Raw genomic sequence first — 24979 nt, 5'->3', positions numbered from 1 at the left:
CTCAAATATATTATATTTCAGTGGGAATGATTGTCATACCAGTATAAAAGACACAGGGAGGCTGATTTTTGAAAAACAAATTAAATGGAATTTACAATAGGTCAGAGTAAAAAATATACTATAGAATACTGCCCACATTCAACTTTAGTTCGTGATGCTGACCTCTCTTTTAAATTAAATGATTTAAATGATTTGAAAACAACTTATGCCATTTGCTCTTGTTTTCACAAGCAGCTGCAAAGAAGGATCATCAACATCCCACCACACGTACCTTTACCAGGCTCTGCGGTCTTACGGAAACAAGGATTCGGCGCCTTATCCTGATGGACTGAAGCAGATACTTGGTCCACCCTTAAGAGACAAAATAATGATTAGAGGTAACTCATTTGAAATACACTCAGGATCAATGTCCCTCACTGACTCATGGCCTGACAATGATAAGCACCATATTGTCCCTCTTTTAAATAAAAAAGGACACAGGCTAGTTCTTTTCGTACCCTTGACAAAAGTGCAATTTTGGAGCCCCTCCCGTGCTGCGTGGGGTCATATGTGATGCTTCGAGCCTCATTGTTGCCCCACTTGAAAAATTTCTAAAATGTCCTTTCCGAAGAACTGGCCCTGCATTTCTTTGTATCTAAATTACCTGAAAGGAAATCCTAAGTATACATTACTATTCAGTTTTCATTGGTAAACGATGGCAGTTCAGACTATTGTGGCCAACTGCCTTTCATTTTGAGGTTGTTGATTTTAAATATTATGCACCAGAAGCAGAATACCAAAAAAACTAGTTTTTATCCCAGATAAATTCTAAAGGACTTAAGAGGTGACATACAAAATATCTCACGGTGAGTCTAAAAATGTCCTTTAAAATCTAGTATGAATGTGTACCTACAAATCTAGCACAAGGAACCCTTGTTTGTTTTATTGTTTTATAGAGCGCGAACTTGACCCGTTAGGGTATCAGAGCGCTTTACATGTGATCACATTAGGCAAGGAAACACATTAAGGGTAGAGGACAAGTATATTCAGTTTACATTTAAATAGCTCCAGATAAGGCCCCATATTTCCTGACGGGGTTGCGTGGCATTCCGAAGGGAGTCACTAGTCAGTAGTTAGTCAAAGTCTGTTGGTAGGAGGCAGCATTTAGGAGAGGAATTTACCCATAAGCAAGGTTTTGGCCTCCTTTTTGAAACATGCCAAAGAGGGGATTCTTCTGATGGCTGACGGGAGAGAGTTCCATATTCTTGGGGCGGATCCAGAGAAAGCCCGGCCTAAAAGGTTTTTTTTCCCCGAACCGTGTCGGTTGGAGTAAGAGGTCTCTGGCGGACCGGGAGTTCCTGATTCCGCTAGATACCACCAGTTTCTGTGCAAGATAAGTCGGGGAGTTTGAGGATAAGGCCTTGTGTGTAATGCAGGCCAGTTTGAGTTGTATTCTGGCCTCGAGGGGAAGCCAGTTCAATGCTTTCAGGTGTGGGGTTATATGGTCAAATTTATTTGAGCTTGTAAGAAGTCTGGCGGCAGCATTAAGACAGGCTCTCCAGGGTGCCAGGGAGATCTTGGGTAAACCAGAGAGGGTGGAGCATCCATATTCCAGTCTAGAGATTACTAGCGCTTGGACTGCACTTTTTAGGTCGGTAGTGTCAAGGAAGGGTTTCAGTTTCCAGAGGTAGCTCAAGTGGAATCTGGCTGATTTGGCCATCAAGTTGATATGGTCCCGCATGTTCAACTCGCAGTCAAGGGTTATTCCCAGAGATTTTACAGAGTCCACGATGGTCGGTGGGCAATCTAGGCCTGTGATAGCCTTGATCTATATCTGCGACTCGGGATTGGTTTTTGGAGGGGAAATTAAGAGACATTCTGTTTTTTTGGCATTGAGCTTGAGTTGATTGGAGGTGAGCCAATGGACGGTTGATTTCAGGGCCTCATTCAGGGAGAGTATATCCTCGAGAGAGGAGGCTTTGATGTAGAGCTGGGTGTCGTCAGCGTACATATGGTAGGAGATATTTGCTGTACTTAATACTTCTGCAAGTGGTTCGCAGTAGAGGTTGAAGAGGGTAGGGGAGAGGGTTGATCCGTGGGGGACTCCAACTTAGACCGGAGAGGGAGCAGAGAGGTTGCCGTTGATTAGGAATCGCTGCGCCCCCTTACCTGCATGTCTGCTACCCTTTTCATGGCTGGGTCCCTGCTGTAAGAAGGGCGAAGGATATGCAGGTGGTAATGTACTCAGCCGTGCCAGCTTTGGCACGCCAACATATTCAGGCCCTTTCCAGACCGTCACAACAGCCAGCGGAGGCAGTGGTCTTGTGGCGGTCCCACCTCCACACTCGTAGTACGGGAGATGGGAGGTGGTGGTCGGACCCCACTTCGTGTAAGGCAGTGCCAGGACCGTCATATTCTCAGTTATGCTTGCGAATGACAAAAGTGTGTCTTGACATAACAAGCTGCATTCTCTTTATGATCTGAGAGAGTACTAAGTAATTATCTTGTATCAATGACTGAGGCATTAGTGAATGTGAGGAGCAGTCCAGAATAATTGTATTGTATTGACTTGTAGCATTTATATAATGTTCACTACCACTATGTAGCCAATGAGTAGAATGCTACACCATGTTGGAATGTCTTGTTGGAAATGTGGTTTCTGTTTGAGCCTGTGTGAGAAGTACTTTTCTGTGTGACAAGAGAAGTGCTCTTGAGTTGGGGCACTGCACTGCACTTAGCGATGTAATGGATGAGGAGGCGTGACAATTAGACAAGCAATTTGTACTGTTTTGGAACCTGTAAGAGGTGTCGGGTTATGAATATATAACTAATTGGGACCTGCATGCAAGGACTATGTTAGATTCCTCCCCTGACCAGCAATTTGTGCATATCTCCTAGACATTACATGTTTATCCAAATAGTAATGAGTGGTTGGTAATAGTGAACTCGTTGATTATATCTCCTTCATATGGGCGATAGCATGATTGCATAGTTAGAAGTAACAGAATTCTATGTTTATCTGATAGTTGTAAGGATAGACGCCTCTGGTACTAGTGGGTTTTACCTGTCTCTGTCATCATGTCATTAGCAGCTGGCTGAGGGTGGTGATTGCCATGGGCGGTGTGTATGCTGGAAGTAGGTCTTTATTTCAGGCTATTCGATTGGACTAGTAGTCTGGGATTTTCTAAAAAACAGCCAGGTTTTCACCTCTCCTCTAAAGTTTGTGTGCTCTTTTATGCTTTGTATTTTGCTTGGTATGGAGTTCCAGTATTGCCACTGGGAACGATAATGTTTAATCTCTTATGGATTTCTACGGGTAAGGGGTAAAATGATCTGTAGTGCTAGTCTGGAAGATGACTTCCTAATTTGTATTAGTTAAACTTCAACAGTAAATATAATGGTCCTTTTCCATGGGAGGGCAATGCATCATGCCTTGGACATTGATCACCTTGCTTCAGGTAGCCGGCGAAGGGCGTCATGTGCAACTTGGTACCTTGGGGTGTGGGCAGAGTAAAAGGCTTCAAAGGAAGCATGAGGCTCCTAAATGTAGGATGTTTGCACAGTCTGGCTTTGGCATCTTGAGAGTGAGGAGAGCTTGTAACTTTTATTGGTATTCATTGCACAGTAGGATGTGTTTGAATGCTTTCATTTTGTAAGTGTTCCTAGTGACTTTGTTGACATATGGGATAATGTCAAGTCTGAGTATCTTGATTTGGCTGGAGAAGCATCAAGTTATTTGGCCCATATGATAGTACATTGGTGTTTGTTAGTATTTGTGCCATACCTGTCTGACAAGATCTCCATCTTTGCGTTGTTGAATTTTAGACGGTTAGACATTATTCACCCATTGATGGCGCAGATGCAGTCATCAAGTCTCAACATGTGTAGGTCTTTCGGATGCCCATTTGTACGATGATTTGTGTGTCACCTGCATAATTGTGGCACATCAGGTTAAAGCATTTAACTAGACAGGGTTATAAAGATATAGAATAGAAAAGAAGGGATGTGGGATGCCACAGTGCAAGGTGCACATTGCTGATGTAAATAATGGTATGAATACCAGTGTTTGTCTGTCTTTGAAGTAATGGAGCATTCCATTTGAGAGTGGTGTCATGGTCTGCATATTTTGCAGTCTGAATATTAGCAAGTGGTGAACTGTATCGTGCGATGCTGATAAGCACAGTAGTAGCAGTAGTGCAGTCAATCCATTCTTATTAACAGTAAGTTTAATGTTTTGTCATATGGGTATGAGAGCTGATTCTATGCCTCTGTCTGATCTCAGCTAAGTCTATTGATCCAGCAACAGGTTACTTTCCTCAGTGAAATTAAAGTGTTGGGTAAACACAGCTATTTCAATCAATTTACACAAGAATGACCCACTAGAAATTTGCCTGAAATCTTGTGGGTTGGTTGGGTCAAGATTTTTCTTGTTGAAAAGTGGTTGATATAGGTGTAATACAATTTGGGTGGGAAGGATCCTTGTTTTAAGAATTTATTTAGTAAGCATCTATCTATAACCCTCATACATGCACATGTAAAGGAGGGGACACAATACAATGGTGATTGCGATGTCCTACTTGCCTCAATAAGATTGTGTAAATCTTCTTTAGATAGAACACTAAAGACATTCAAAGTTGGTTAATCGATTGTGTCTACCTTTGTAGTGGCCCTTGATATATGCAAGAGTAGTGTTATCTGTTTTTTTCTTGAAGTGATCTTTCATTTTCTTTAATGGTTTAGATCAACTCCTTAAAGAATTTGTTGCAGAAGGCTGGAGAGAATGGTGCCTCCGCACTGCAGCTCTCTTGGTTGCAAATTTCTGCCAGGACTTTCTGCAATTCCTTTGATGATGTCCCTGTGCTGCAGCTCTCTTGGTTGCAAAATTCTACCACGACTTTCTGCAGTTCCTTTGATGGCCGATCTGCAGTGCTTGTAGACTATTGCTGCATGTGGAGTAGTGTGTCTTTTTATAGTTCCGATTGCTGTTTTGTAGGCTCTGTTATTGTATAGTAAGATTTTGTCTTTCTTGTACCATGATTTTCTAAATTTACGTTGTAGGTGCATAGTTATGTTCTAATTTTCTTGATCTTGTCATTGTCTATGTGATACTGTTATGAGGTTAGTTTTGATCCAAAATGTCATGGTATCTGGTTGTGTAGGCATGTTAATAGCTAGTTGTAGTAGGCAGATACACCCAGTGGTTGCTTGTCAGTCAGAGTTTTAGCAAGGTGGGAGTTCAGTCATTGGAAGTACAGTTTCTTTCCAAAATCTGTAGGTGTTGTTGCTGTTATGCATTGTATTTGTGTTTGTACTGGAGGCTGGAAAGATAATCTTGAAAGCAATACTATGAGGGTTGTTCTAGATTACTGGGGAGTTGCTAGCTAACCTAAGTGTGGCCGGGGGGGGGGGGGGGAATGACATCTAGAGTGTCAGGCGTATTCATCAGGAAACAGAAAGGTTTATAAATTGCCTGTTGGCAAAGCCAGTGGGTACTTGAGACCCATGAATGATACTGGTACCTCTTACAAGATGATACTTGTTAATAATGTCTATAGCTTTTTATATATAACAAAAACATCCGCGAGCTCCCCTTTCCTTTTGAAAGGGTTGTAGCCCTTAGTGCCACTAGTGTGACACTAGGAGGAGACCCAGATGATGAAGCATGTCACCATTGGTGAGTGATGGGAATCCGTCCTTTTTAAGGACTTTTACTTCTTTTTTGTAGCCTGCTTGAGTTTTATAGGTTAGTGGTCACAGTTTTTTTATGTCTCTTGTGGTTCTAACAGTTAAAATAGACCCGTGGATATAGGTGTTTTGTAGCTAAAGTACATCGAATCCTGTCTGCGCGTGATTGGTCTCAACCAGCTGTTTGAAAACCCCAAGGGCCCATGTTCTATCGCCAAGAAACAGGTTTGTTGGTACCATCATGTGCTGGCGTAGAGAATAAAGAGGGAGAAAAAACGAGAGTATCAGGCTATTTACGTAGAAATCAGGGGCAGACTGGTTCACCCCAAAGTTACTTGAATGGCCATACGAATCACTGGGAGCATAGTTTACTTTTCCGTTTTAGGAAAGGTACTACAAAATATTAATTGAGCTTTCGATTAGGCTTTGAAGCTAGCTTAGACACCCGTACATGTTCCTGTGATGGGAAATCAGGTCAATTAATGCAGCACTTTTTATTTTTCTGTAGTTTTTACTCTATATACACCAAAACCATCTTGCTTCCTGTTAGACCTGGCATCTTGGCTTGGGTCTCCCTTCCATTTTTTGCTGTTGCCTCATGTGTTTTTGCTGGTGTTAGATGCTTTGGACACTGTGCCACTGCTGTCCAGTGCCACAGTTCAAGTGCTCCCTATTGTAAATTTGATGTATGGATTAGTGATTCCATGATTGGCTGGTTTGGTTTACCTTTCAGACCCTAGTACAGTGCACCAGGAGTGCCCAGGGCTGGTAATCCAAATACTGCTGGTGGGCTTGCAGCACTGGTTGTGCCACCCACAGAAGCAGCCTGTAAAAGTGTGTCTAAGGCTTGCCATTGCAGAGCCTATGTGCAGTCTGGTACTGCCATGCTGACTGGGCAATTCCCCCCACTTGCCAGTCCCCAAACCTTCCCTTTTCTTCATATCAGACACCGCTATGGTAGGCCCAAGAGCAGGGTGCATTGTAAGAATAAGGTAGGACAAACCCTGATGTGTGTGGCATGTCCTAATAGTGAATTACAGCCGTTTTAGTTTTTCACTATTGCAAGGATACCTAGTCCCCATAGGCCAGAATGGGCAGTTTGATTATTACATCTTATAATCCTAACTGACTCAGGGAACTAGGTAGAAATTCGAGTTTGGTAGGCCTGAACTCAGGATGATAAAATGCATCTTTTAGTGGAGTTGGTTTTAACATTCTGTGGTAGAAAATACCACTTATAGAAAGTAGGATTTTTCTTGTCAAACTATCCAAGCCTGCCTCTGCTAGGTTGTGTATTCCTTGTCTGGAGTTTGAGTGACAGGTGCTGGGGGATTCAAGGAGACAGGGTGAGTCAGCCCAGTGCTGAATAGAGAGATCTGCATTTAGATGGGAGGGAGGAGTTGCACCTGGGACCTGAATAGGGCTGTGCATTCCCTCCACAATGCTGGCTCCACCTCCTGTGGTGTGTCTGATGTCTGTGCCCTGCACTGTGAAAGGAAAGAAGGAGTCATGTAAACAGAGTGCTCTAGGACTGACCAAACCTGGTTTGGACTAGGCAAAGGCCTCTCTGCCTTCAGAGTACAAAGAGAAACTGTGTATAAAAGAGGAGACCCAAACCCCAGAACTTTTGATCACTTTGGGAAACAAGAAGAAACCCTTGCTGAGGAGAGGAACAGGAAGAAACTGAGGAGAGACTATCCATAAGCTGAAGTGCTGCTTGGGGGATTTGCCTGCAGTGGTTGCCTGACCGCAATAGAAAGGAGAAAGGAACTTTGTGTATGCTTTATTCAACTTGTGAAGAATCTCCAAGGGCTTGAGAAAAGAGCTTGCCTCCTGTTGGAGTCTCAGGGACAACAGACTTCAACCTCCAGCTCCCCAAGAGTTCTTTGGAAGTGCCTGGAGCTGGTTTGGGCCTTCTGAGAGACTGCGTGTCGCAAGGAGCTGGAAGCGCGACTCACGAGGAAGAAGCGTGTCGCAGCCGCTGCCATCGCATCACTGAACAAGGGCGTCGCCGCTGCAGGTGTCGAATGACTCCGCATCACAAGAAACGTCTCGCAACATGGAAGAAACGTGTCGCCGCCGCAGTCGTCGCATCACTGAACAAGGGTGTCGCCGCTGTAGCTATCGCATCGCAGAAGTATCTTGCATCCACGGAGAAGCGTGCTGCAGCCACTGTCGTCACATCACAAGGGTGTCGCCGCTGCAGCTGTCGCATCGAGTCGAGACATCTCGCAAAATCGGAAAAGCGTGTCGCATCAAGAAGAAGACGCCATCTTTGTTTCATCGCACCAGATCTTCATCGCGTCACGGAGTTGCTAGCCGCACCGACACGGTAGCGCAGTATGAAACCGACGCATCACCGTTCCTGCATGTAAGAAACTGACGCATCACCTTCCCTGCAACTCTTTCGTTGTATAGCGTTACGCACCCAAAGGTACAGTGACTCAAAGTGTCGCATTTTAACATCTAAACAGAACTAAGCTAATTCTACAGTTTTAAGGACAGTATTGTGGATTTTTGTTTTTGTTGTTTGTGGTCTTCTGTTAAATCTATATGAAAAGATACTTATTTTTAATGTACAACTTGTGTGTTGTCCATCTGTAGTGTTGTCACTTGATTACTGTATGTGTTCACAAATGCTTTACACACTGCCTCTGAGATAAGCCTGTCTGCTCTTGCCAAGCTACCAGTGGGCGAGCAGGGGTTATTTTAGGAATGTACCCCCTTACCCTGACTAGATACAAGGATCCCTATTTGTCACAGGTACCTACCTATGCCAACTAGAACCCCCCAAATCTAACACTTCCCGTGATCAAGAAGCTACACATTAGTAATTTCAGAGAAACCAATAATGTATTACTGGGATTGGATGATGAGGTCATTATCAATTGTATCACTTTGTTGAAAATCAGTGTTTTCATATAAATTAATGTCTGCACTAGAATGTTAGCTTGTTTTTGAGTTTATATCTGTATTTTAAGTTTGCTGTCCTATGTTTGATATGAACTTTTACTATACTAACCTTCTCATGGCGATGGAAGCCCTGATTTTAAAACGTATAATGTATATTTTGTTGTTTTTGGCTTGTATTTTTATCATGTACTTTTATGGTTTAAAATGTTTAAACCAAATAAAGAACCTATTGATTGATTGATTGATTGATTGACTGGCAAGTATGTTGCCTTTCAAATCTTAATCCGGAACAGTTGTATTAATAGTTTAAGTAGTTCTACTTCTAATAATGTCTGCTGCGTCGTCAAAGCTATCTGAAAGTATTTGTTTTGTATTTCTCACATTCTCCTTTTCGGCTTCAAACATCTCTGTTGCATATTATATCTTGTTAGAATGCAGTTTCTCTATCAAATCTTTATATCAGCTATTAAACAGCTTTCCTGTTTTACTGATTCTACCATTTGTTTGCTTCTCAACTTTAACTTTAGCCCATTAAACACATCTGCTTCCCATGGATTGTGTCATGTGGCAGGACTAGGCCACCAGGAAGTGATTTTAGAGGGGTGACTCCGTCTTCACAAGTGTGTAGTCTCTTAATGTATAATTCCATTGGGGGTGAGCCTCAAATGGATTTATCCATCAGCCAGTACATTCTCAATTTCAAAATCTTTTAAAAATGCCACCCAAAAAGTATCACCTTAAATGCGTAAGATTCATTACCATTTCTGTAGATCTCTTTTTGGGCAAATCATTTATATTACCCAGTCTTCTTCATCTTCCAGCCCGTGAGTTTGAGGATCACTTCATAATTCTGGTAAATGCATTAAACAATCAGTATTGCGGCCTGGTGGTCAGGACATTTAATGAGGATACTGAACTTTAAATCCTGTGGTTTGACAACTTTTTACAAATGGCACTCTAAAATTGCTTACTATTATATAGAAATGTTTGTCAGAAATATGGATATAGCTAACGTAACCTAGGTATCTTATTTGGGTTTGATTTCCTTTACTTGGGAACTAGTTTTCTAGTTCTTGCTAATTTTGAGTATGAGTCGGGGCATCGGCATACATGCAAACAACAATGGCTGTGAAAAGTGTGGTACATCATAAATGTGATTGCTTTATAGTTCTCAGCATGTGCCAATCGGCTCAAGAGTACTTCACTGGAATTAAGATGCCAGAAGTTCATCTGCTGGGAGAGGACCTAAACCTACCAATGTCAGAAGTGGATGGTGGCATATAGGCCTGGGAATGGGAGACACCACCTCCCAAATGGACAAACATAATTTAATAAAAGTGCTTCCCTGGCACTACTTTTTCTTGTAGAATAAGTCATGTGATGATTTAGGAAAGGATGAACAACAATTTTACCACAGACACTAAAGAATAGAAAATATCACAGTGATCTCTTACTGTGATGCAGCATTAGTTTAGCAAACAGCTAGAGGTTCCGATCAGGTGCTTTATTACCCATTAAATACTTTACTCTATTCGACCAGTAATGACACTCTTGAAATCATCTGTTTGCAGTCATTGTTGAACTGGTGCTGAAGGGATTGAACATAATTCCGAAAAGAGCTTGAATAATTGACATGGAAATGTCAAATAACTTTCAAAAGGAAGCAAGCATGACTCCTAAGACTATATTTCTCTCTGTCTCAGTGAAAATTGCGTTATAGCTCATCAGCTAAAAGATTGACTTTAACTTAAGGCCCAAGAAGGGGTGACGACAACAAAGAATTGAAGTTCCCAGAATAGGAATCTGAAATTAATCTTACTGTTATACTCTCATAGAGCCTCAAAAAATGTCACCTACACTTAGCTGATCTTGTAAGAGCCATAACAAAAAGACGCCCATAAAGTCACAATTACTTTTATATGTACTGGTACTTAGCTTTAACATCTACAAGTTGTTAATTTGCTCGGACAGCTAGGTTTTGAATAAACACTCAAGTAGTGAAAGCATAAGAACAGAGTAGTGAGGCACTTATTCTACTTTTAAATTGATTCTGGGACCTGAACGCAAGCAGTAATGGCAATAGAGTGGGTCCCGGGCTCACTGTGCTACTGGAACCAATCTATACCTGGCTGAAGAGCCCTAATAAGGGCACAACCAGTCCTGGGTTTGCTTGTGTTCCAGTTCAGGGAAGACCTTGCTTGCCCCTTCGGGCTGGATGGTTCCCATGAGCAGCAGGGTCAAAACTGATATGCATACGGCTGGGTCCAAACTGATGCTGCATGGTGGGTGAAAAACGATGGATTGGGATACGGCCTGAGTGATTGCTAGTGGCTGCGATTAATTCAAACATTCCATCCATCACCTTGTTATTTATTTATTTTTTTAAGTGTTTTTATTGATTTTAATGCACAAAACAGGAAGACTGTAGGCATGAGTAAATTTCAAGGTTACAATCATCAAATAGCATTTATACTGTTGATTAATTTCTCTCCCAACTCCTACTTCTATTACCATGGTATCTATTTTGTACAATCCTCCCCCTCCTGAATTATCAACCCTCCTCGGAGTCATCATCTGAGCTTTCATTGTCCGACTCGGGAACAGGGTCGCAGATATCCCCTCTGTATGTGTTCCAGTTGGTCCAGATCTTGGTCCATTTGCGAGGGCATTTCCTATTTACATCTCTTACAGCTCTTTCCGTAATCATTGTCATGTCCATGTCCCTACACCAAGCCTCAAAGAAGGTAATTCAGCCGTTCTCCACTTCTGTGCCACATTACTCTTGGCTACCATGAGGCCTAATGTCGCCCAGATTTGCCCATAGCGAGATAAGTCATTCGCCTCCCAGATATTGAGGAGGCACCTTCGCGGCTCAGGCAACAGGGATACATGTAGTGCTTGGGAAATTGTACGCAAGACCTGACGACAGTATTCCGTTAACAGAGGACAGTCCCAGATTATGTGGAAAAAGGTACCCTCGTTTCCGCAGCCCCTGAGGCAAAATGGGTGTTGTGTCCTACCGATTCTATGAAGTGTAGGTCTAGTGAGATAGGTTCTATGTAAGATTTTAAATTGCACAAGTCTGAGTCTGGCCGAAATTCCCACCTCCCTGGGAGAGGCGAGTGCCATCTGCCATTCCGTCTCATCCATGGCATCAATATCTGCTGTCCATCTCTCTTTCAGTGTCGCTGTGGGGTCTGACATATTGTTAATTAGTTTGCGGTACGTGAAGGAGGTGGCCCGTTTAGGCATAAAGTCTGTGAGGAGCCTATCCTCCAGTGGGGAGGCCTCAGATATTTTCTCGGTCTGGGGAAGAGCTGTTTGGAGTGCATGTCTGATTTGCATGTATCGGTAGAACTCCGTTGGCGCAAGATCGTACTGTTGTGTAAGCTGGTCAAACGGGATGATCGTTCCTCTATCCCATAGGTCCCCCACTGTAGAGATACCAATGCTATCCCAATGTTCGAATCCCTGGCTGTTTCTGAGGATCCCCAGCTACTTCGCGTCCCACAGGGGTGTAAGTTTGGTTATGACCTCCTTCCATCCCAGTTGTGCCTGTGCTGTATACCACAACATAACAGTGTGTTTAGTCAGGCCTGCTAGCGTCAGTGCTCGTCTTTTGTTATAAAGGTTTGCTAGTATATTTTCCTGCCCCAGCTGCGCCCAATCCACCTTGTATGCTGGGTCTGTCCGAGAGGCGTGTATCCATTGATTTATTACTTTGAGGTGTGCTGCCCAATAATAGAGGCGTATGTTAGGGAGTGCTATGCCGCCATCGTACCAACTGCGATGTAGTTTGACTTGTGCCACGCGGGCTGGTTTGTTGCCCCATAGGAGTGTGGACACTTGTGTTGTTATTTTTCTAAAATAGTTTATGGGTACCTGATATGGTGTATTCTCCAGCATGTATAGGAATCTGGGCAGGGCCATCATTTTAAATAAAGCAGCTTTACCTAACAGTGTAAGGGGCAGTGACTCCCAGTGAGTGACGTCTCTACGCAGTCGTTCCAACGGGGGGGTCAAGTTTTTAGTGAAGAAGGTTACTGGGTCCCTTGTTATGTGTATACCCAGATATTTAAACGTGTCCTGGGAAATTGCCAGCGGGCAGCCAGGGGGGAGTCGGGGTGTCAGGCCCTTTAATGGGAATAAAACCGACTTATCCCAGTTTATGGTGCAGCCTGAGTGTTTCCCGAATGTGTCGCACAGCTCGAATAATATTGGCAAAGTATTTTCGGGGTCTGTTGTGTACACTAGAATGTCATCTGCGTAGAGGGATATACGGTCTTCCCACCCCCCGCCCAAGCAATACCACGTATAAGAGGAGTGTTGCGAATCTGTGCTGCTAGGGGCTCCAGTACCATTGCAAAAAGAAGGGGAGATAGTGGGCACCCCTGTCGAGTCCCTCTCGTCAATGTGATGGAGTCTGATAACTGCCCGTTTACTGCCACGCGAGCCACTGGGTCTGCGTACAGGAGTCGAATCTAAGCTCAAAATTTAGGGCCAAAGCTCAGGCGTGGAAGAACCGCAAAAATATACGGCCATTCCACCATATCAAAGGCCATTTTAGCGTCTAGTGAGAGGACCGCTGCTGTCTCCGACAGACTATTTTCCCTCGCCAGTACACTGTATAAACGCCTGAGGTTAAGTGCAGTGTTCCTTTTTGGCATAAAGCCCGACTGATCCGGGTGAATTATGTTGGGAAGGTGTGTTTGTAGCCTATTTGCAATTAACTTTGCTAGAATTTTGGACTCTGCATTGATCAGTGATATAGGACGATATGAAAGACACTCTGTCGGGGGCTTTCCCGGTTTTAGGATAGCCACAATGGTGGCCATTCTCTGGTCTGAAGGTAGTGTTCCCCGCTCCAGGCTGTCGTTGTACATTGCTAGTAAGTGTGGGCTGAGGGTGTGTGTTAGTAGTTTATAAAGCTCCATTGGGATACCGTTGGGGCCCAACGCTTTGCCGGATTGAAGGGACTGAATTGCCTCTCCGAGTTCCTCCACCGTGAGGTCAGCTTCAAGCTCCTCGGAGGCCTCGGAGTCAAGTCTAGGCAGTTTCACTTCCCGCAAAAAATTCACAGCCTCCACTTCCGTGACTAATGAGGAAGAAGCGTACACCATACTGAAATGTTCAGCTAGCGCCTTCACAATTTTCCCTGAGTCTGAGGTAATTCGCCCCTCTGCCAGATGTATCTGTGCTATAGTGCGGTTCCCTCCTGTCAAGCCATGCCAACAACTTCCCTGCTTTATCCCCTATATCATAAATTCTATGTCTGGTTGCTGTGAGGGCTGCTATCGTTTCTAGTCTAAGGTGTTCCCTGTGTTGTTGTTGCTTTAGCGAAAGAGTATGAGCTGACTCTGGCGTTGGGTTGGCTGAGTGGGCAATGTTAGCTACTTGGAGCTCATGTTCAAGGGCCGCGAGATCTCGGTGTTTTGAGTGATTGCGTTCTGTTATGGATGAAATAGCCTGACCCCTGAGGACAGTTTTATAGGCTTCCCACAGTACGGTTGGAGAGCTCACCGAAGTTTCGTTTTCGGTAAAGAAATGTTTTGTAGTGGTATGGAGTTCCTTTCGTATTAGTGGTATTTGAAGATAGCCTGGATAAATTGGGTATAGTCGCTTGTGAGAGGTGTGAGAGGAGGAAAGCGTTAGACTCACTGGGGAGTGGTCTGAGATACCTTTCGGCCCAATAGTGATGTTTTCTACAGAGGAAAGTGTGGACTCGGGGTCGGAAATAATCTAGTCGGGATAGACTGTTGTGTACTGCTGAGTGGAAGGTATATTGTCTATCTAACGGATGTTTGTGCCTCCAGACATCGGTCAGTCCGAGTGCCTCCACAAAGCTAAGCAGGCGGGTGACCCCAGGCCCTGTCAATCGCCCCGGGTGTCTGTCTATGCTTAGGTCCATCGTGGCATTAAAATCCCCACCGATGAGGAGTTCTCCACTTGGCAGTGACAGTAGGAAATCGCTGAGGGCTGGGAGCGCCACCGTCTGTAATACCGGGGGATATATACTGATACCACGTTAACCAGTCTGCCCTCCCATTAACCATGTACTGCTGCAAATCTGCCCTGACCATCATGTTTTGTTTGCTTGATTACGAAGGGTGAGTTTTTTCTCATTAAAATTCCCGTCCCTCTAGACCCTGTGGAGAACTCTGCGTGTACCACCATTTTGAACCCCCATCGATCCATTGCTTTACATACTTCTCCCGTGAGGTGAGTCTCCTGTAGGAGTACCAGAGTAGGGGCCTGTCGTTTCAGGGCTCGTAGCACTAACCCCCGTTAATTCTATCTCCTAACCCGTGGATGTTCCAAGTGACCACTGTAAGTGGGCCACGGGGGCTACTAGGGTCTTCGCCCGTGCATTAGCGCAGGTTGTGCCTGTCGTCATGTCTACGTGGAGTGAGGAATGAGTAGTGTAACCTTGTTATGTCCTGTAAGAAGGCACAATGCAGTAAGTACCATGCTTTGAGGTCTTTTCCATTAGTAACCATATCTAAAAACCAAAAACTTCGAACTTCCCCCCCCCCCACCATGCCTCCCCCCTCCCTGCCTCCCTGCCCGACGGACTTAGAACTGCCCGCCACCCCAACTCAGCAGAGTGCTCTCTCCCAACCCACAACAGAGTACTTGCGTGTAGGGGTTACGAAGTCCGGCGTGAGCGTGACCCCTCCTTTCCGGCTGGGCCCGTTGCTGCCCCATGTCCAGAGCCGGCTTACAAGAACTGTCAATGTGCGTCTGTAGTAGACTATGTATAGTTCTTTCCTAGTCGGTCCGATTCATTTCAGACCAGATTCTTCCGGTTCCGTTCTTTGCGAGTTGTCATCGTTAGGTGTGAAGAGTTCTGGGCTACCCAGTTCTGCGTCTTCGGTGCGTCGACTGCGGTCTCTGCCACCATGGCGGGATCCGTCTTGTTTCCTCCATCCTTCAAGCCAGTCATATGCCTCCTCGGGAGTCTCGAAGAACCAGGCCTTCCCTTCTGCAACTACTCTTAGCCTTGCTGGGAATAACATGGAGTAGGGCATTTCACGTGCTCTTAAAGCTTTTTTGACCTCCAGAAAGCTGCGACGCCGTTTGGACACCGCTGCCGTATAATCAGGGAAGAATGAAATTGAGAAGTTCTGCAGGCGGATTTGCGGGGAGACTTGCGCCGTTTGAAGAATGACATCTCTGTCTCTGAAGTTGAATAGGCGCGCGAGCACCGGTCTTGGGGGCGTCCCTGGCTTGGCTTTTCCACCTGGCACCCTATGCACCCGTTCTACTGAGAAGAACGTGGAGAGACCCTTAGGCTGCAGTCTAGTTTTTATCAGTTCTTCAACCAATAGGTCCATAGCCTGGGTGCCTTCACTCTCCGGAATACCTAAAATTCGAACATTATTTCTGCGAGAGCGCCCTTCCTGATCATCCAGCTTCTCGGCCAGAATTTTGTTTTCTGTCTCAAGCCGTGAGACCGTTTTCTTCAGCACTGCCGTGTCGTTTACTAGTGACTTCGCGGTAAGCTACACCTCTGTGACTCTGGTGGTGATTTTCTAGAAATCTGCACGGAGTAACGAGACATCTGTGAAAATGGAGCCTACTGTAGACTGCACGTTCGCCAACGCCGCCATTATGTCCTCCAGAGTCACTTTTTTGGCCGCGCCCTCTCCTTGCGCACCACTCGATGAGTTCCTCCCTTCCTGCAAGGGGGAAAATCCTTATTATACGCATACTTATCAAGTTTGGCTTGAGTCGTGAGATTTCTGGGGCCTCTTCCCGACATGATGGTACTCAGAAGTGATCACGGGGACTGTGCTTCTACCTGTAAGGTTGACCAGCGGATCTCGAGGTCTCTTCGGCGTCCTGTTGCCCCTGCCTCCCTTTGCAGTGCTCCAAGTTTTCAGTTGTGTCTCCACCTACGGGGGGAGGGGAAGCGTGTTTACACACCTGTGTTCCTCTGTGTCTGATTTACAGTACGGATGCAGACTTTCTTCCCAGGGAATTGGTGTTCCACAACGGCGGCAAGTTTCCACACTGCTGGATTACACGTTGGGCGCAGCGGGGTGTCCAAAGCAGGCGGGGGCCCTGCGTTATATTACAGCGCAATGTCTCAACTCTCCTCCCGAGTCCCCACCAGTAGATTAGTGTTCATTCGCTTAGTCGCTGCTGTCCGAGAGGTCTCTCTGGGTCGGGGTAACACAGGTATCTCTTTGGCGGCCTGTGTGGCTTCTATGTGAAAGTTTTGCGGCGTGCGCTGTTTCCCCTGGACCGGCCTCGGCCTTTTATGGTGCTAGGCCGCTTAGTTCAATGTCTTTGGCCCCTCTGCTGTATCCCCCCCGCGGTGTTAGCGGAGTTTTCGGAGTTGTGAAGTCCCACTGGCCCCCGATGAGAAATGGGCTTCTGTTGCTGCTCCGTCTGGGCCGATAAATCACTCGAAGCCCCGGCTACTGCGACCAGTGTAGGCCGTCCGTTGAATGCCGCTGGAGTTCCTGGTGGCGTTAGCAGCTGTTATATTGTGGAGCGCAGCACTCGGCGGCACCCGCACCCGGAGGGGTCCCAGAGCCCAGCCCTCCTATGTGGGTTTCGGTCGCCGTTCGGCTGCTTCGCCCGGTCTCTCTGTGCCGCACCTCGGGCCCCCAGGCTGCGCTCTCACCTCGCTGTTGTGTCGCTTCCAAGGGGTGTGGTGAACAGGCTCGTGTATTTGCAATCGCGGATCCCCCGTCGGTCCTCCGAGGCCGCCTCCGTAGCCCTCTCCTTAGGGTGTCTCCGGGCAGGCAAATCACTTGAGGCCCCGGCTTCCGCCGCGGAAGTAGGCCGCCTCGCTTCTGTCTCGGTTTCTTCTGGTTAGCAGTTACGGATTGTTATTTGGACCATGGCATTCAACGCCGCTCGGTCACGGGCATGCACGGGTGTTCCAGCCTCCCGTTATTTAGTCGGAGAAATGGACGGATTTATCGGGAAGGACACCTCGACTCCGGAGCTCCCTCAGCAAGCAGCCATCTTCGCCGGCTGCTAGCCACGCCCCCCATCACCTTGTTATTTTTGCTTCTGATACCCTAAGTGCGCCAGGTACCCCAGTCTTGGGTCCTGGGCTCACTGTGCCTCTAGAGCCAACCTAAACTTGGCTGAAGAGCTCTAATAAGGGCAAAACCAGTCCTGGGTTGCTTGTGTTCTGGTTTATGGAGGACAGGGCCTGGCAGTTCAGGCTTGACTTCCCATGAGGAGCATGGTCAAGACTGATTTGCATATGCCTGTGTCTTAAGTGATGTGGCATGGAGGGGGAAAAACAATGGAGTGGGATGCGTCCCGAGACATTGCCAGTGCCTGAGATTAATTCAAGCATTCCATCCATCACCTTGTTGTTTTTGCTAATAACTCACTAAGGCTACTTCACGGGGTGCTTTGAAAAATGTAAACATAATATATTCTTCAACAGGTAATTTGAAATAAATACAGAAAAGAAGACAGCAATTCCTGGCGATCACGTTTTAAGTAATAAGTGTGAAGTGGTGTGTAAATAGAGTGTGAAGAAAACTTACTCTTCAAGCAAAAGTAAAGGCAATAACACATCTAAATATGCAAATTACGTCTGAAATTACTCTTGATTCCTATATCTTGAATATGTCGACCACCATATCTGAAGGGCATATCTAAGCATACAGCTCCAAGTTCACTGCAGAATCCTCACATGTTCTCGTCTATCAAGACAAATTACACTAGGATTTCTCAGTGCCACTGGTTGGGAGTCCTCTTTTGGCGACAGCTCGATCTTACGTCTGCTGTTACATGGTGGCTTTTAGTCTTAATAGCAGTTAACTTTGCTCTGCAGACATGTATGTTCAATTTCTTCCAGAAGAAACAAAATCTCTCTTCACCGCAGCTACATATAGGAGCAAGGCAGCAAGTGGCCCTTTCTTGCCATATTTACTTTAAATTGGAGACTGTGGCCATGATTCACTTCCTAATATCTGGCTTCCAAATAGATGTGTTTTATGTAGAGGAACTCTGTCCTTCCACATGGGATGAGAAAATAATCATGACTACTTTGCCTGTTGTCTAGCAATCCAGCCATATCCTGCCATGTACAATCAGGGACTATGGAACCATTGAAGCATCGAACCCCGCTGGTATAGTGTTTCTGAATCTATGGGTCACTGAAGATATTGGCCTCGGTACAAATACACGGTTCTTCAACCAGACAAGTCTTTTACTTACATTTCTCCATTTGCATGTAAATAACTGTATTAAACATAATGGAGTTACAACAAATTCTACTGAAAGCTCAAGAGGTGGCTGCGTATCGCAGCGGTATAGCATGCACCATTGCAGGTCCCATCCACCATATCTACTGAAGCCCTGTTATACTAAGTGAAAGTGTGCTTACCGTCTTCAATCAACTGCATTGCCTTCGCAGTCTTATAATCAGGAAGGAACTCAAATCATTTCACAACTTTGTCCTTAAAGCCACTTGCTCAAAGGTCTAAGAGTGGTGCATATTGTTTGCTGATGTCGGAATAGATTCACGCTCTATCCAGTGACACTGAAGTATAAAATATCTTTAAAACATGTGCTACGAGATGGGGCAATAACAGCAGAGGGTATGTATGACCTGCTACCTGAAAAGGTAGCAGTGCAGCTCAGAGCTCTATTCTGTCTCAAGCTGGCGAGGACAGGGAGTCGCAAAAATTTAGATTTAAGAACAATGTGCCCACATTTATCTGTACCACATTTAAATATGTGAATGCATATGAGCAATATAACAAAGCACAGAAATGTACAAAATCAAGAGATTCCAAAATCCCCACATCATGGCAAGCATTTCACTTAAGGAAGCATAAATATGAATTAATTCCACTCTTTCAAGATTCTTCTACAACAACCAAAAAAGCCTTCTTAAATGCTTTTGTCAACATTTTATAGTCTTGAGACTTATAGTTTAACTAGCCAATCACAATGTTATGGCAAGTACATAGAAATTAATGACAATATTGCCTACCTGAAATTATAGCGTTAAAAAATTCTAGAATCACATGGCACTGCCTTGTTCTGCCATCTAGTGAGGAAGCAATTTTGAGATCTCGGATAACGTTTTTTGGGTGTCAATCATGGACAGAGTGCATTGGAATCATATTGACATCAATCCAATCACCACATACATTCATAGGAAAAGATGGGCCTGATTTTGAGTCTGACGTACTCGTTACTCCATCACAAACATGAGGGATTTCTGTCAGCAGTATTACAAGAGCCAATGGGTTTAGTGCACTTCTAATACAGTGAACGGAAGAAATATCACGTTGGTGATGGAGTAACCCTCCCGCTGAACTATAAATCAGGCCCTAATATATTGGCCTGCATGTATATCGGATCCATGATGTCGACACGCAACATGTAGTCATGTATACATTTGTAAAAATAGCTTGAGCATTCATAACTCCACTTATACTTACAATGATGCTGTGTTGGTAACTGATATTATGGATATGATGTAGTCACAGTGAAAAATAAAATAACATGTTAAAGGGGTAATCACCTTTTGAGGTACACAGTAAACAGTTATTTTGCATAGAAGAAGGTAAAGTGGCAATAAAAGATGAAATTACATTTATAGAGTAAAAAGTGATCACCAGGTTCCACTTTTTAAAGGCTCCTTAGAAGTGAATAATAAAGAGAACACAGATTACTACCATACTGACTCCCCATGCATGCTTTTCTTGCTACCCACCTTTTCCACTTCTGGGTCTTCTCCTGTTTCCCCTTCTGAGGTCCCCGGAGTAGCTCACTCTCGGTTTTTGATCGATGCTGCACCAGGTATTCCGGTCCCAGGCTCTCAAAAATGGCAATGGAAACAGGCGGGAAGCCGCCCCTTCCAGGGAAGCTTGGAACTTTGCGTCCCTTCTCTGTTTCTGCACTGAGGCGCACAGGGTGAGACAGGGTACATAGGCCATACTGTCCTTGAAAAGCCGGGCTTATGGGCGAGTAGGAGATCACCGACTGAGACAAGGGCAAAGAAACACAAGAAACCGTGGTATTAGAGAAGGAAAACACATTGCAATTTGCACTTTTCCAGTTTATAAAACAACAAAAAGCAACCTCAAAACTAAGCAAAATAACAGTTTACTTTCTCTAAACCAACACTTTTTAAAACATGAACAAAGCAAGCTGAACCACATATTAGACTTTTCACGTGAATCAAGGTATTGTAGCTGGGCCTAACGCTGACAACCTGATCATATTTGACTAGAAAATATATGCATTTTTATTTAGTATATAAGTGTACTAGTGCTTTTGAGAAGGTTGTCAAAATGCGCTCATTGGAATGCAATCAGGTCGAAAATAATGCCAATTATGGATACACAGATGAAATAAAAGTGTACTGCTCACATGAGATGGAGCTAGCAACAGAGGTTAGATGTTCCCACTTCCATTGTGGTCCCACCATAGAGCCTGCTTTAGAGTGGGACGGTGATGTAAGATCTTGGGATTCTTGGTAGATGCTGTGTATCTGGCCAACCATTGCTCTACGATAGTGGTAATCACCATTGATCAAGGCTTTATATATAGATTTGGCAATGGAAATAGTGTACTCCTGACCTCCCTACAAAAGTTGGATAGCACTCCAACCAGAAATACTGGGTCACGGTGCAACTGCCAACCTTATGCTTGACCATCAGGTTATCAAGTTATGGAAGTGCTATTTAATTATTCAAAATTCATGTATTTCTGCAAAATAGTGCCATTAGAAAAATTCGAGATGATTTTTACTCAGAAATCTGTCTCATGGAGTTTACTGGTAATCCTTTGTAACATTGGTTTGAATATACTCATTTTACCATGTTGTAATATGTTTCTTAAAAGTTGCAGTCCAGATTATCGTCCAAAGAAATATTGTTGACCATAAATATTGTGTTCTAAATATCATAACATAGATTCTATAATGTTTACTCCGACACAGAGACATTTTTATGAACGATGTTGAGCACACGCTATATTGTAATTGTATTTATATAGTGCTCACTACCCCTGATGAGGCGTTGAAGCACTTTACGGTGAGTATCACGCTACTCCGGAACCCAAAAAAGGATTAGTGGTGAATAAGTATAGGGAAATATGGAACCATTGTTAGCTTGAGTGATGGACATGTGAGTCTGTTGATTGAACTGAAAAGGATAATGGAGGATAATGGAGGAATAGAAGCAAGAAAAGTCTAGAATATGTTTATTGGGAGTTCATAGTGGTAGGAGGAGTTCTGGGATTAGTAAAGGAGAGATGGAGGAAGGGAGAGGCTCTAGAAATGGATTAGGGAGATCTTAGTAGTAAAATGAATTTTTGGATGAGTTCAACAAGGGATACGTGAGGGAATAATTTAGAAAGGGTTGTTTGAGAGATCACAGTAGAAAAATGAGGTTGTAGTGAATATTCTGTCTGCGACACTGTCGGGGGGGCGCTTTGGCCCCTTCACTTCTGATTAGCTGCAGTTCTGCTCTAGTCTTGTGATGTTGGCTGTAGGAGGATGTAGGCTGAATGCATCACACTCTCGAGTGATACACCTTAGACCTGGATACAAGCTATCCACTTAAACTCTAATGTTCAAACAAGCCCAATACCTTGGCAGTCAGCACCTCATTTTGACGGACAGAAGCTTCAGCATTTCTTTCTCGGCTGCCTCCGAATGAGACCTCTCTGGTCAAGCCCTTCAGGAGAGGTGGTCTTGGTTCAGACGGCCTGGATACCATTTTCAACCGCACTACCTAGTAACACACAAAAGACCATCTTTTTAAAACCTTTTTTAATTTGAGTGTAGATTTTGTGATCTTCAAGCAAGGAGACATGTTAGTGATAAAGCTCAGTTTTTAAAAACTCTAGAATCATTTGAAATGCAATAAAAAGGATTTACATTCCTGTATTCTTTTAAAGTCAACTTACTGCCTTAGAACATTTGCCTTAGAAATATCTTTTTTCTTTTAGAGTCAACTTACTATCTTAGAACATATGTCTGGAATGCATTCCCTACGTTAAACTAAAAGATTATTTCCACATAAGACTCGCCTAATAATAACAAATTTAATTAGCGCTTACAGCCATATATTTGCTATTTCACAACGCTGTAAACCACATGTATGAGTGATCTGCCCCTTACTGAAAACATGGATCAATGTTGTGCAGAAATACTGTCCAGTAACCAGATTACCGATTTTCTTTCTGCCTTGCACAATTATGAGAATATCTACGTCCAAACTGAACGATGCTGTGGTGATATTGGACAATCACCAGGCATTGCTGGGCATCTCCCAGTTATTGTTGCACATGGTTTCAACAACGTTTGCTGTCAGACAAAGGTTGCTGAATTACTGTCAATATCAATCATTCCACCAGATACTTCCCAAATTACCACCACGAATTTCAAATAGTTTATATTAATGCAAAAATGGCTGTAATTTATTATATTATTGGCTGCGCCCTTGCAGCCCTTGTTTACCGACCGAGATGATAATCAAGGCTTCAATGAAGGTTCATCTATTAAACCTGGAAAGAAGAAAATCTTTGAGCCATACAGGAATTAAGCCTCTGACTTGAAGGTTAAGCAGCAATCTCTGAGATATCTTTGCTTACTTAAGGTGAAATAATAGACTTGCTCTCTCCTTCTTTGTTAGCAATGGTGTTCACCCAACAGAAGGGGCAGTACACTTTGTAAGGTTTTGGGATATTAGTTATTTGCCCAGAATCACAGGATATTGAACCAGGGCCAGGATTTGAACCCAGTCCACCCGGTTTCAAATTCAGCTGTTCTAGATGAAAGGCCAAACTTCCTCATTCGCAAACAGTACATGCTGCATTGTGACATGCCATAAAAAAATTATCATGGCACATGAACTAGTTGCTCTTCCTCAATTTTTATGAAAGAACAGCTCAGTAGTGTTTCAATTTTGGAAGACCATCTCCCCAAGATTGTCTTGAGGTAGAGATGGCTTGGTACCAATGTGTAAAAAACATGATGAGCCAACTTGTACCTTTGTGTTGATTTCTGTAGATGTATTGGATTTCACAGAACCATTAGCATACCACACATGAAATTATGACTGTTTAATCACAAGGGTGTGCCTATCATCCTCAGGATGCAAAGTCCACAATCTGTAGACATAAAGTTAGGAAAGATATGCCACAACACATTAAATACCTTCATTTTATGTTCACAGGGAAAACTTTTTTCGATTTAAAGAAGTCACCCTGGAAATGGAGTATGTGGTTCTTTCACACATTTCTTCTACCACTTAAGCTAACTCAAAATAGGTGAAAGTGGATCAGATGATCAGTGCGTAAAAAAACACTGCAAATGCCTGTGATTATACCCACAAATGTATTAGGATACTGAGTCACAGGGGCTGGTCACATTTTGGAACAGTGACATAGGATTGGCTTAGGAAAGTAATAAATGGGCATCTGCATACCAAATATGTCCTGCAATAAAAGATGGTTGGAAAAGTCAACAGACCATTTTCAAGTGAAACTTGGCCTCAAACACTGCATATGATTTTCAATGGAGATCCCATAAAGGAGAACAACAACTAGTAACTGGACTCAGGTGAACCGGACACAGGTGGCAAGATTCCTGGTCATAGTGATTTGAATTCTGGAATTTGGGGGGCTCTATCTGCACCAGTGACTTTCACGGAATGGGGGTCCTAATTTTCTCGGAAATGGGGGGTGAGACAGTGAATGAGATGAAGAGGGAGAGAGAATGATTGAGAAAATGAGTCAGAATGAGTGGAGGAATGAGGCAATGAGAGTGACTGAAAGAGTGGGTGAGACGGATAGGTTTTCTGAAACATTTGCAGAATACAACACAAGCTTTGAGCTCTCTAGACACTCTGGAAGAACAGTCTTAGTCAACATACTAATCTGAGTCAGAGAATTTGATATTAACTCACAAATCACTTGGGCATTACATGAAGATGGTGCGTTCTGTGAGACTCATAAGTGTACTTGTTAGTATGTTCTAAACGTCCTTTTACTACAAATAGATACACTCAAGAATACACACTAAGAATATATTTTTTATGACTATCTTAGTAGTGGGGGCGGGCAATATATTCTGCTCCGCTAAAGGAATTGGTGGAATTTTGGCCACTAGACGTTATGCTTCTAACGCAGTGTTCTGGCCAAAATTTCGGTAACCACTGATTGGTTGAGTCTGTAGTCCTCTAGTGTGATTTTTGGTCACTAGGAGGGCACCCAGTCAGATTTTACCAAGGCGGGCAGAAAGAAAGCTGCAGCCGAAGTGGAAAATCTACCGGAGGGGCAGCAAAATCAACTCGAGAAGCTGCGCCCTCTGGCACACCGCATGGTGCCGTTCATGCTGATTTTTCAGAGCGGAAAAAGCTCTTGGCACTAAATTAAACAATTACAATACAGTCCACCACAC

At 44.0% G+C, this 24979-nt stretch overlaps 1 protein-coding gene across 1 annotated transcript in view; it reads right to left on the bottom strand.

Moving 5' to 3' along the window:
- Positions 1 to 24979, bottom strand: part of LOC144753068 (uncharacterized) — a 172238-nt gene that overhangs the window by 10744 nt on the left and 136515 nt on the right. The window contains exons 11-13 of the mRNA XM_078640858.1: positions 22164 to 22307; positions 20282 to 20550; positions 272 to 351 (exon numbers count right to left, since the gene is read on the bottom strand). Coding sequence (XP_078496984.1) covers positions 272 to 351; positions 20282 to 20550; positions 22164 to 22307 — 493 coding nt within the window. The remainder of the gene's footprint in view (positions 1 to 271; positions 352 to 20281; positions 20551 to 22163; positions 22308 to 24979) is intronic.

Source organism: Lissotriton helveticus, chromosome 5_1, assembly GCF_964261635.1.
Source record: "Lissotriton helveticus chromosome 5_1, aLisHel1.1, whole genome shotgun sequence".
NCBI classification, from domain to species: Eukaryota; Metazoa; Chordata; class Amphibia; order Caudata; family Salamandridae; genus Lissotriton; species Lissotriton helveticus.
This window is presented reverse-complemented; position numbering and strand designations above follow the sequence as displayed.